This window comes from Saimiri boliviensis, chromosome 11, assembly GCF_048565385.1.
Source record: "Saimiri boliviensis isolate mSaiBol1 chromosome 11, mSaiBol1.pri, whole genome shotgun sequence".
Classification (NCBI taxonomy): Eukaryota; Metazoa; Chordata; class Mammalia; order Primates; family Cebidae; genus Saimiri; species Saimiri boliviensis.
The window spans coordinates 49,531,078-49,544,069 of NC_133459.1; the positions used below are offsets into that span (position 1 = coordinate 49,531,078).

The 12,992-nt window shown below is 37.3% G+C and overlaps 1 protein-coding gene and 1 pseudogene across 1 annotated transcript in view; one reads left to right on the plus strand and one right to left on the minus strand.

Annotated features, from left to right (window-relative positions):
* C11H1orf185 (chromosome 11 C1orf185 homolog) overlaps nt 1-3,227 on the plus strand; it is a 48,547-nt gene extending 45,320 nt beyond the window's left edge. The window contains exons 4-5 of the mRNA XM_074381538.1: nt 1,001-1,037; nt 2,816-3,227. Of these exons, the coding sequence (XP_074237639.1) occupies nt 1,001-1,037; nt 2,816-3,117 (339 nt within the window). The 3' untranslated portion in view covers nt 3,118-3,227. The remainder of the gene's footprint in view (nt 1-1,000; nt 1,038-2,815) is intronic.
* Nucleotides 3,228-9,696: 6,469 nt separating this feature from the next.
* LOC101040824 (cofilin-1 pseudogene) lies at nt 9,697-10,537 on the minus strand (annotated as a pseudogene).
* Nucleotides 10,538-12,992: the final 2,455 nt, after the last annotated feature.

Here is a 12,992-nt window from a genome sequence, read left to right on the forward strand (position 1 = left end):
AAACAAAGGCGCTTATACTAACAAAATGCATATGAGTATTCTAAATTAGCTTTTCTGGGAGACAGGCAAATGCAGATAAGCACAGAGCACTGACACATTTTCTCCCAGAACATAAGACCTGATGCTGTTACTTCTCCAACTTCATCTTCACCCACTCCATCCCAAACACTCCATGCTTTAGCCTATTGTTTATCTAGTGATGTAAGAAAAACGTGAATTAGAATCACTTGCAGAATGTGTTACAATGCATACTCCCAAGCCCACTTCCAGAGAATCTGTTTCAGTAGGGTCTGATATTATGATCAAGAATTGGAATTTTTACAGGCACACCAGGTAATTATAATGCCCTAAGTTTGAGAACTACTACAGCACTACACTTCCCAGAACATATCTGGAATGTATTGTTTAAGCAATGTTTTATTTGCTATGAAAGAATATTCCTAAATCAGGCATGGTGGCGTGCACCTGTAGTCCAGCTACTCAGGAGGCTGAGACAGGAAGATTGCTTGAGCCCAGGAGTTTGAGGCTGCAGTGAGCTATGATAATGCCACTGCACTCCAGACTGGGTGACAGAGCAAGACCTTGTCTCTAAGAAAAATAAAAACAAAAATAATATTCCCATTTTTACAAAGACTTTCAACCAGGATTTGCTTTTTTGTTATTATTGTTGTTAGATCATTAAATAAGTCTAGAAATTCTAATTATTTTTTAGCCCTCTCTGGTTCTGACCAAGTTGCTGAGGATGAAGAGAACACATCCTATTCAAACTGTTATTCCTTATTCTGGAGACTGCATTTTTGGATCAATCCAAATTTATTTCAGATAATACTTCAACACTTTTTCTTTTCTCTTGATATATTTTGGTGAAAGAAATTCATACTGTGGAAAGAAACATTTTTCATTAAAAATTGTAATGTTAAAATTTATTGCTCTCATATAAAATATATGTTATATCAAAAGTATTCTGATTTTAAAATATAAATAACTTCTTTTAATGTAGGAGGAGCAAAGAAAAAAGAAAGCAGTACATACAAAAGGTATTTTTTCTCAATAATTTATTAGAAGAAATATTAATAAACTTTAGCAATTCACATCTTGAAGAATCGAAAGGCTATTCTAAATGTCATCTAACTAAATGGTATGAAAATGTAAGGGAAGCATTAATTTATTAGTATGTCAAAGGGCATAAATTTTTTAGAAAAATGAAACTTGCAGTATTATATCTTAAACTAAAATGTGAAGTTTTAATTTTTATCTCTTATTTGTACCCAAAGATATCATAGTTAATGTTACATAGTAATGCTTGTGGATAAAAAGATACTGCACATTACATCTTAGTGCCTCAAAACATTACCTTCTACATATTTTTTTCTTTTTGTTTCTTTTTCCTTCTACATAATTTTAGAGTTGCTGAATAGAAAACATAACAATATATTTTAAAGAACTTTAAAAATGTGGAAAATATGAAAAGTTAATATGTTTAGACCTTCAGTGGCTCACGCCTGTAATCTCAGCACTTTGGGAGGCTGAGACAGGTGGATCACTTGAGGCCAGGAGTTTGAGACCAGCCTGGCCAATATGGTGAAACTCCTATCTCCACTAAAAATACAAAAATTAGCTGGGTACGGTGGCACAGGCCTGTAATCCCAGCTACTTGGGAGGCTGAGGCTGGAGAATCAGTTGAACCCAGGAGGCGGAGGCTGCAGTGAGCCGAGATCATGCCACTGTACATCAGCCTGGGTGACATAGTGAGACTCTGTCTCAAAAAATAAAAAGTTAATATGTTTGCAAGAATGGCCTTATACAGAAAATTTTTTAAAAGTTAATATGTAAAATGTTATAAAAGGTATTATAGAATATTGTGTAGATATAATATTTTCTAAAACAGCATATTTTAATGGCAAATGTGCAGCCTAAATACTATAATGGGAAAAGCATGATACAAAGTAATGAAAATCTAGGTGAAAATCTATTTTGTATCTGACTTGTAGTGGTTCATTTATCTAAGTCTGTTTATTCTTTTGTGAAGTGGTGCTAATAATAACTACCTTGAAGAATTATTAAGAGCATAAATAATATAAAGAAGTATATTCAAATGCTTTGTAAATTGAAAGTCTCTACAGGAAGGTTTGTTGCTATTATTGGTGTTAAGCCAATTCATCTGCCCTTCCCAGTGCAGACCAAGTATTTTCTAATACTTACTTAAGGAGGCATGTACTTATTTTTTTTTGATGTTTAGTTGTCCTTATTTTAAAATGAAACAAATTAGTTATAAATACCTTTGCTCCAAATAGATACTGTGTATCTTACAAGTGATTTTTGCTTGGTTTTGAGTTGTAAATATTAGTAGTTATTTCTTTTCTTTTTTAAAAATTTTATTTTTTTCCATATATGTAGTAGTTATTTCTACAATCATAAATAAATGATTATTTCTTTCTCAGAAAGTTGAATTTGTAATGTAATATTTACAAAAATTGAATATGTGAAAAATGTCAGTTTATTAATTATGCCAGTATTTTTAAAATTTATTTTTAAAACAAGGCAGTCTTTTCTGATTTTAAAGAACATTTTGAAGCATGTCTAGCCTAATTAGTCTTTTTCTGCTTGAGCATGTTGACTTCATTTAGAATAGACTTTTCTATTCTTGATTATCATGAAAATATTGCTAATTCCTAATTACATGTAACACTGTGTGGATGGTGATAGCAACTCAGAATTTCTTTATAGCATTATTCTGCCCGTTCTAACATTGTCCTTATAATTAAGAGTTGGCTCTTGAATATGTAATATTCATAGCAAATCTGTCTTTTTACAGCAATTAAAGATCATTCTAAAGATGAGTCCCGCCTTGCAACAAAAAAAGTCATTTGTGATCCCTCTGAGGGATCCCCAACAAATCGCAGCAGTGTTACATTAAGCTTATCAACAGTGCCATCTGATTCTTATTACAGTCAAAGCATAGAAGCAGCTGATGACTGGTTTTCTGATGATTCTCTAGTGAAAAGGAACTCTTCAATGCCTTCTCTCGGGGAACCTCTAATGGAAAAAGTATATTCATACTTGTCAACCATTTCACTAGAAGAGGGTACTGAAAATGTACTAAATGACACTTTGTGATCATCAAAAAGATGACCGCATTAAGGGAAAATGTTCATGAAGAAACACAGAGGTTAAAATACAAAACCTTCAACATAATACTGAATGACTTCTTCCTTTTGAAACCTTGTATGCACTGGAATCAAGTAAAGCTGAAACTGAATTATCAGCTTCTGAGTCTCTTAACATGTTCATGCTAATATTACTTTTTTTGTTCTTTACTATAGAGTGGCTCTACTTCCCTTGCTGGTTCTTATTTCTAGAAACAAAATTAGGAAGAACTAGAGTGATGTCACGAACATTAAGGTTAACTTACTGTATCTCATCCAAAGACATACTAAGTAGTGTGAATGTATTTTGACAAATAGGAGAAAAACATTTAAAAATCTTCATCACATAAATTATATATATTTTTTCTTTTGTTATTTATTTTTAATTGTACTTTAAGTTTGGGGATTCATGTGCAGATCTTGCAAGATTGTTGCATAGGTATACACATCCCATAGTGATTTGCTGTCTCCATCCCCCCATCACCTACATCAGGCATTTCTCCCAGTGTTATCCTTCCCAAACCTTCCTGCCCACTGCTGTTCCTCCCCTAGCTCCCCATCCCCCAACATACTCCACTGTTGTTGTTCTCCTCCCCGTGTCCATATGTTCTAATTGTTCAACACCCACCTATGAGTGAGAACATGTGGTGTTTGGTTTTCTGTCAGTTTGCTGAGAATGATGGTTTCCAGCTTCATCCATGTCCCTACAAAGGGCATGAACTCATTGTTTTTTATGACTGCATAGTATTGCATGGTGTATATGTGCCACATTTTCTTTGTCCAGTCTATCATTGATGGGCATTTGGGTTGGTTCCAGGTCTTTGCTATTGTAAACGGTGCCACAATGAACATATGTGTGCATGTGTATTTATAATACAATGATTTATAAACCTTTGGGTATATACCCAGTAATGGGATTGCTGGGTCAAATGGAATTTCTATTTCTAGATCCTTGAGGAATCACCACACTGTCTTCCATAATGGTTGAGCTAATTTACATTCCCACCAATAGTGTAAGTAAAATTGTTCCTTTTTCTCCACATCCTCTCTAGCATCTGTTGTCTCCAGATTTTTTAATGATCGCCGTTCTAACTGGCATGAGATGGTCTCTCAGTGTGGTTTTGATTTGCATTTCTCTTATGACCAGTGATGATGAGCATTTTTTCATATGTTTGTTGGCCTCATATATGTCTTCTTTTGAAAAGTGTCTGTTCATATCCTTCACCCACTTCTTGATGGGATTGTTTTTATTTCTTGTAAATGTGTTTTAGTTCTTTGTAGATTCTGGCTATTAGCCCTTTGTCAGATGCGTAGCTTGCAAAAATTTTTTCCCATTCTGTTGGTTGCTGGTTCACTGTAATAATTGTTTCTTTTGCTGTGCAGAAGCTCTTAAGTTTAATTAGATCCCATTTGTAAATTTTGGCTTTTGTTGCCATTTCTTTTTGTGTTTTAGTCATGAAGTCCTTGCCTATGCTTATGTCCTGAAGGGTTTTGCCTAGGTTTTCTTCTAGGGTTTTTATGGTGTTAGGTCTTGTGTTTAAATCTTTCATCCATCTGAAGTTAATTTTTGTATAAGGTATAAGGAAGGGGTCCAGTTTCAGCTTTCTGCACATGGCTAGCCGATTTTCCCAACACCATTTAGTAAAAAGGGAATCCTTTCCCTATTTCTTGTTTTTGCTGAGTTTGTCAAAGATCACATGGTTGTAGATGTGTGGCATTATTTCTGAGGCCTCTGTTCTGTTCCATTGGTCTATACCTCTGTTTTGATACCAGTGCCATGCTGTTTTGATTACTGTAGCCTTATAGTAGAGTTTGAAGTCAGGTATTGTGGTGCCTCCAGCTTTTTTTTTTTCTTTTGCTTAGGATTGTCTTGGCTATGCAGGCTCTTTTTTGGTTTCGTATGAATTTTAAGGTGGTTTTTTCCAGTTCTGTGAAGAAGGTCAATGGTAGCTTGATGGGGATAGCATTGAATCTATAAATTACTTTGGTCAGTATTGCCATTTTCACAATATTGATTCTTCCAAACCATGAGCATGGAATGTTTTTCCATCTGTTTGTGTCCTTTCTTATTTCCTTGAGCAGTGGTTTGTAGTTCTCCTTAAAGAAGTCTCTCACGTCCCTTGTTAGTTGTATTCCTAGATATTTTATTCTCTGTAGCAATTGTGAATGGGAGTTCACTTATAGTTTGGCTCTCTGTTTGTCTATTTTTGGTGTATAGGAATGCATGTGATTTTCTGCAATTGATTTTGTATCCTGAGACTTTGCTGAAGTTGTTTATCATCTTAAGGAGATTTGGGGCTGAGACAATGGGGTCTTCTAACTATACAATCATGTTTTCTGCAAATAGGGACAATTTTATTTTCTCTTTTCCTAATATAATACCCTGTATTTCTTTTTCTTGCCTGATAGCTCTGGCTAGAACTTCCAATACCATATTGAACAGAAGTGGTGAGAGAGGGCATCCTAGTTTAGTGCCAGATTTCAAAGGGAATGCTTCCAGTTTTTGCCTGTTCAGTATGATATTGACTGTGGGTTTGTCGTAAATAGCTTTTACTATTTTGAGATATGTTGCATTGATACCTAGTTTTTTGAGGGTTTTTAGCATAAAGGGCTGTTGAATTTTGTAAAAGACCTCCTCTGCATCTTTTGAGATAATCATGTAGTTTTTGTCTTTGGTTCTGTTTATGTCATGGATTACATTTATAGATTTGCATATGTTGAACCAGCCTTGCATCCCCCAAATGAAGCCTACTTGATCATGATGAATAAGCTTTTTGATGTGCTGTTGCATTGGAATTTGCCAGTATTTTATTGAAGATTTTTCCATCTATGTTCATCATGAATATTGGCCTGAAGTTTTCTTTTTCAGTTGAGTCTCTGCAAGGTTTTGGTAACAAAATAATGCTGGTCTCATAAAATGAGTTAGGAAGGATTCCCTCTTTTGGTATTATTTGGAATAGTTTCAGAAGGAATGGTACCAGCTCCTCTTTGTACATCTGGTAGAATTTGGCTGTGAACCCATCTGGACCTAAACTTTTTTTGATTGGTAGGCTATTAATTGCTGCCTCAACTTCAGCCCTTGTTACTGTCTATTCAGGGTTTCAACTTCTTCCTGGTTTAGTTTGGGGAGGGTGCAAGTGTCCAAGAATTTATCCATTTCTTCCGGATTTACTGGTTTATGTGCATAGAGTTGTTTGTAGTAATCTCTGACAGTAGTTTGTATTTCTGTGGAATTGGTGGTGATACTCTCTTTATGGTTGTTTATTGCATCTATTTGATTCTTCCCTCTTTTCTTTTTTATTAATTTGGCTAGTGGTCTGTCAATTTTGTTGATCTTTTCAAAACACCAGCTCCTGGCTTTATGGATTTTTTTGAAGGGTTTTTTGTGTCTCTATCTCCTTCAGTTCTACTCTGACCTTAATTATTTCTTGTCTTCTGCTAGCTTTTGAGATTTTTTTTATCTTGCTCCTCTAGCTCTTTCAATTTTGATGATAGGGTGTTGATTTTAGATCTTTCCTCACTTCTCATGTGGGCATTTATTGCTATAAATTTCCCTCTAGACACTGCTTTAAATGTGTCCCAGAGATTCTGGTATGTTGTGTTTTCATTCTCATTGGTTTCAAAGAACATCTTTATTTCTGCCTTCATTTCATTGTTTATCCAGTCATCATTCAGGAGCCAGTTGTTCAGTTTCTATGTAGTTATGTGGTTTTCAGTGAGTTTCTTAATCCTGAATTCTAATTTGATTGTACTGCAGTCTGAAAGACTGTTTGTTATGATTTCTGTTGTTTTGCATTTGCTGAGGTATGATTTACCTCCAATTATGTGGTCTATTTTAGAGTAAGTGTGATGTGGTGCTGAGAAGAATGTATATTCTGTGTATTTGGGGTGGAGAGTTCTGTAGATGTCTATTAGCTCCACTTGGTCCAGATCTGCATTCAAGTCCTGGATATCCTTGTTGATTTTCTGTCTCGTTGAGCTGTCTAATATTGACAGTGGAGTGTTAGAGTCTCCCACTATTATTATGCAAGTGTCTAAGTCTCTTTGTAGGTCATGAAGAATTTGCTTTATGTATCCAGGTTCTCCTGTAGTGGGTGCATATATATTTAGGATAGTTAGCTCTTCTTGTTGCATTGATCCTTTTGCCATTATGTAATGCCCTTCTCTGTCTCTTTTGATCTTTGTTGGATTAAAGTCCGTTTTATCGGAGACTAGGATTGCAATCCTTGCTTTTTTTTTTTCTTTATTTGCTTGCTAAATCTTCTACCATCCCTATATTTTGAGTCTATGTGTGTCTTTGCACATGAGATTGGTCTCCTAAATACAGCACGCTGATGGGTCTTGAGTTTTTATCCAGTTTTCCAGTCTGTGTCTTTTGATTGAGGCATTTAGTCCACTTACATTTAATATCAATATTGTTATGTGTGAATTTGATCCTGCCGTTTTGTTACTGGCTGGTTGTTTTGCCTGTTAGTTGATGCAGTTTCTTCATTGCATTGTTGGCCTTTACCATTTGGTACATTTTTGCAGTGGCTGGTACTGGTTGTTCCTTTCTGTATTTAGTGCTTCCTTCACGATCTCTTGTAAGACAGGTCTGGTGGTGACAAAATCTCTCAGCAATTTCTTGTCTGTAAAGAATTTTATTTCTCCTTCCATGTCCCAGAAGCCACAAGATGAGATGGTGGATCTCCACATCGTTACTGTCCAGACCCAGGGCTTATATACAATAGGGAAGGAAATATGTACCATAAGGTAAGACAATTGAAGTCAACCCCTCAGGGAAAGGCAAGAATGCTATGTAAATCTATATAAGGATTTATGATCAAGGTTGTTTTGACCTAAGGACAGGATTTGCAGTAGGTAAGGTAGAGATCTTGGAGGCATTCCTCTGATTAACAAGAGTTAATCAGAAGTCAGACTGGCAGATTAGCATTCAAGATGGAGGAGTTGCTTAACCTCCACAGGTATCAGAAACAAAATTTGAGGAGAAGGAGTAAAAGTGAACAGTTTTTAAGATGTGATCAAAGTTAAGTTGTTTTTAGCTCAAAATAACTTGTTATAACTATAAGATGTATATAAGCCTCACAATACCCACCAAAAAACTACCTATACAAATACACAAAAGATAAAGAGAAAGGAATCAAAGCATAGCACTTTGAAAATCATCAAGTGACAAAGGAAAACAGCAAAAGAAAACAAAGAGAGCAAAAGATCAATGAAGTCATCAGAAACACCGGGCACAGTGGCTCACACCTGTAATCCCAGCACTTTGGGAGGTAAAGGTGGGTGGACAGCTTGAGCTCAGGAGTTTGAGACCAGCCTGGGAAACATGGCAAAACCTTATCTCTACAAAAAATTTAAAAATTAGCCAGGCATATTGGCACACACCTGTAGTTCCAGACATTCTGGGGCTGAGGCAGGAGGATCACTTGAGCCCAGGAGGTCAAAGCTTCAGTGAGCCAAGGCCATGCCACTCACTTCAGCCTGAACAACAGAGCCAAACCCTGTTTTAGAAAGAAAGAAAGAAAGAAAACCAAAGTAAGCAGAAAACAATTAATCAAATAGCAGTAGCAGGTCCTTATCTAATCTTGTGGATTAAATTCCACAAGTAAACGTTGTAGAGTGGCTGAATGAATTTAAAATAAACAGAAGATTCAACTATATGCTACATAGACAAGAATCACTTTGGTTTTAAAGACACACATAGACTGAAAGTGAAGAGATGAAAAAACATTTTCTAAGAAAATGGAAACTAAAGAGAATGGGTAGCTATACTAAAATCTGACAAAATAGACTTTAAGTCAAAAAACTGTAAAAAGAGACAAAGAAAGATATTATATAATGATAAAAATGGGTCAATTCAGCATGAGGGTATAGCAATTATAAATATATATGCACCCAATTCTGGAGCACCCAAGTATATAAAGCAAACATTAATAGAATTAAAGGAAGAAAGACTTCAGTACAGTAGTAGTAGGGAACTTTAGTACCCACTCTCAGTAATGAACAGACCATCCAGAGAGAAAATCAACAAAGTTAAACTACACAGTAGACCAAATAGACCTAACTGACATTTACAGACAATTTCGCTCAACTGCTGCAAAATACACATTCTTTTCATCAGCACATGGAGCATTTTCCAGAAAGAGCATGTGTTTGGCCACAAACAAGTCTGAACATCTTTTTCTGTAGCCTTTTTATTATTATATTTGTTTTTTTTTAAATCAAAGATCCCTTACTGGTCCTGCTTCCATGAGCAGCAGTGACCAGGGGAAAAGGGAGAGGAACCAGCTGGCACAGGGAGGGGTCATCTTCACAACATTCCATTTATACGTAGAACTAAACAGACAAGCACAGAGTCACTATTGCCTTAGAAGTTGGCAGCATAGGAAAGGGGAGGAACAAGTGGGGATTGGGGGTGATGTTTAAAAAAATACAGGCCACCCCACATCTGGGGTGCCTGGTGGAAACTTGGCCTGCTTCAACCCAAGAGGAACCAGAAAATCAAAAGTAGTTTAGGAAGGACAGAACCGTCAGGGATGGAGGGAGGAGGAAAATCCAGGGAGTGGGGGGGTTCTGTTTGGCAACTGGGGTGAAGGGATGCCCTCCCCCTATTGGAATCCCCCCAGCCCCTGCGGTCTGGCAGGAAGGGGGCAGCATGCAATACCTGAGGGCAGGTGTGGGGCTACCAGATGTTCCAGGCATGGAGCCAGAAGGGGCTCACAAAGACTTGTCCTCCAGGGAGATGATGGCACTGCCCCCCTACCCAGCTTCTCTGCCAGGGTGCAGCAGTTCTTGACCTCCTCGTAGCAGTTTGCTTGTAATTCATGCTCGATTCCTGTCAGCTTCTTCTTGATGGCATCCTTGGAGCTGGCATAGATCATCTTGTTCTTAAAGGGGCCCAGAAGATAAATACCAGGTCCTCCTTCTTGCTCTCCTTGGTCTCGTAGGTTGTGTCATGTGGGCGTAGTGTCAGTCCTTATCTGGCAGCATCTTGACAAAGGTGATGTAGGGGTCGGCGACAGTCTGGCCCACATCACCCACCAGGATCTCCTTGCCCTCCTCCAGGATGAGGTTCTTCTTGTCCTCACTCGGGCAGAAGATTACCGCCTTCTGGCACCTCCTCTGGCGTTGAAGACTTAACGCACCTTCATGTCGTTGAACACCTTGATGACACCTTCAGAGACAGCCACCCCAGAGGCCATGTTTCCGGAAGCGAAAAGGAGAGGGCACAGAGCACTGCAGCCGCTGCCGGGACCGACTGAACCAAGTCGTAACATCTTTAAGAAGATTTGAATCATATCAAGTATATTTTCTGGACAAAATGGCATGAAGCTAGAAATCAATAAACAGGAGTAAATTTGGAAAATTCACAATGACATGTAACAATGTGCTCCTGAACAGCCAAGGGATCAAAGAAGAAATCAAAATGGAAATACAAAAATATCTTGAGATGAGCTAAATAGAAACAAAATATCCCAAAAATTATGGGATTCAACAAAAGCAGTTTTTTTTTTTTTCTTTCTTTTTGAGGTGGAGTCTCGCTCTGTCACCAGGCTGGAGTGCAGTGGCGAGATCTCGGATTACTGCAACCTCTGCCTTCCGGGTTCAAGCGATTCTCCTGCCTCAGCCTCCTGAAGTAGCTGGGACTACAGGCGCCCACCACCACGCCCGGCTAATTTTTGTATTTTTAGTAGAGACAGAGTTTCACCCTGTTGGCCAGGATGATCTCGATCTCTTGACCTCATGATCCGCCTGCCTCAGCCTCCCAAAGTGCTGGGATTACAGATGTGAGCCACCACACTCAGCCTACAAAAGCAGTTCTAAGAGGGGAGATTATTGCAATAAACAGCTACATTAAAATGGAAGAAAGATCTCAAATAAGCTAATGTTAACCTCAAGGAACTAGAAAAATAACAAGCTAAGCCCAAAGTTAGTAGAAGGAATGAAATAAAGATCAGAGAAGAAATAAATCAAAACTAGAAAAACAATAGAAAACATGAACAAAACTAAAACTTGGAATTTCTGTATTATATTTATTGATACATAATCATTGTACATATTTTGGGGGTATTTTAGGATTTTGATACATGTATACAACGTGTAATGATCAAATTAACATTATTAAGACATCCCTCACCCCATTTATCTTTTCTTTGTACTGGGAATATTATTATACTTCTTCTCTTCTAGCTACTTTATTTTTTTTTTATTTTTTTTATTTTTTATTTATTTATTTTTTTTTTTTTGAGACAGAGTTTCGCTCTTGTTACCCAGGCTGGAGTGCAATGGCGCGATCTCAGCTCACCGCAACCTCCGCCTCCCGGGTTCAGGCAATTCTCCTGCCTCAGCCTCCTGAGTAGCTGGGATTATAGGCACGCACCACCATGCCCAGCTAATTTTTTTTGTATTTTTAGTAGAGACGGGGTTTCACCATGTTGACCAGGTTGGTCTCGATCTCTCGACCTCGTGATCCACCCGCCTCGGCCTCCCAAAGTGCTGGGATTACAGGCTTGAGCCACCGCGCCCAGCCCTAGCTACTTTAAAATACATAATACGCTGTTGTTACCTATAGTCACCCTAATCTACCAGCAAACACTTTAACTTATTTCTTCTATCTAACTGTATGTTAGCAGCCATTAACCAACTTCTCTTCATCCCCCTCTCCACCATTCCTTTCCCAGCCTCTGGTAAACACCATTCCACCCTCTACCTCCATAAGATCCACTTTTTGAGCTCTACATATGAGTGAGAACATAACATTTTGTCTCTCTGTGCCTGGCTTATTTTACTTAACACAACTTCCAGTTCCATCCATGTTGCTACAATGACAGGATTTCATTCGTTTTATGGCTGAATAATATTCCATTGTGTATATATATCACATTTTCTTATTTATTCATCCTTTGATGGACACAGATTGATTCCATATCTTGACTATTGTGAAGAGTGCTAGTGCCATTCTGGACTAGCACAGTAGTGCAGGTAATCTTCAGTATACAGATTTCCCATCTTTTGGATATATCCCTAGCTGTGGAATTGCTGGGTCATATGGTAGTTCCGTCATAGAGGAACTAGTATGCTGTTTTTCATAGTGCTTGTACTACTTTATATTCCTACTACAGTCTACAATTGTTCTCCTTTCTCTGCATTTTCCCTAGCATGTGTTATTTTTTGTCTTTTTTTTTTTTTTACAATAACCACTCTAACTGTGGTAAGATAATATCTCATTGTGGTTATGATTAGCATTTTCCTGATGATTAGTGATACTGAGTATTTTTTAAATATACTGTTGGCCATTTGTATGTTTTGAGAAATGTCTATTCAGGTCTTTAGTTTATTTTTTAATCATTTTTTTTCTTTTACTATTGAGTTGTTTGAGTTACTTACATATTCTGGTTGTTAAGCCCTTGTTGGATAGATAGTTACAAATATTTTTTCCCATTTTATAGGTTGTCTCTTCACTTTACTGTTTCCTTTACTGCAACAGAAGCCTTTTAGCTTGAGGCAATCCCATTTGCCTATTTGTGCTTTTGTTGCCTGGGTTTTTTGAGGTCTTACCCAAAAAAATCTTTGCTCAGACCAACATCCTAGATGTCGCTCCAATGTTTTTTGTCTATTAGTTTCATAGTTTTAAGTCTTATATTTAAGCCTTTAATCAAATGGTCTCCAACCCCCAGGCCATGGGTCAGTACTGGTCAATGCAATCTCTGTCAAAATCTCAATGTCGCTTTTCACAAACATAGAAAAAAAAGAAACTAAAATTCATATGGAATCACGAAAGACCCCTAATAACCAAGGCAATCTTTTTTCTTTTATTTTATTTTCCTTTTTTTCTTTTCTTTT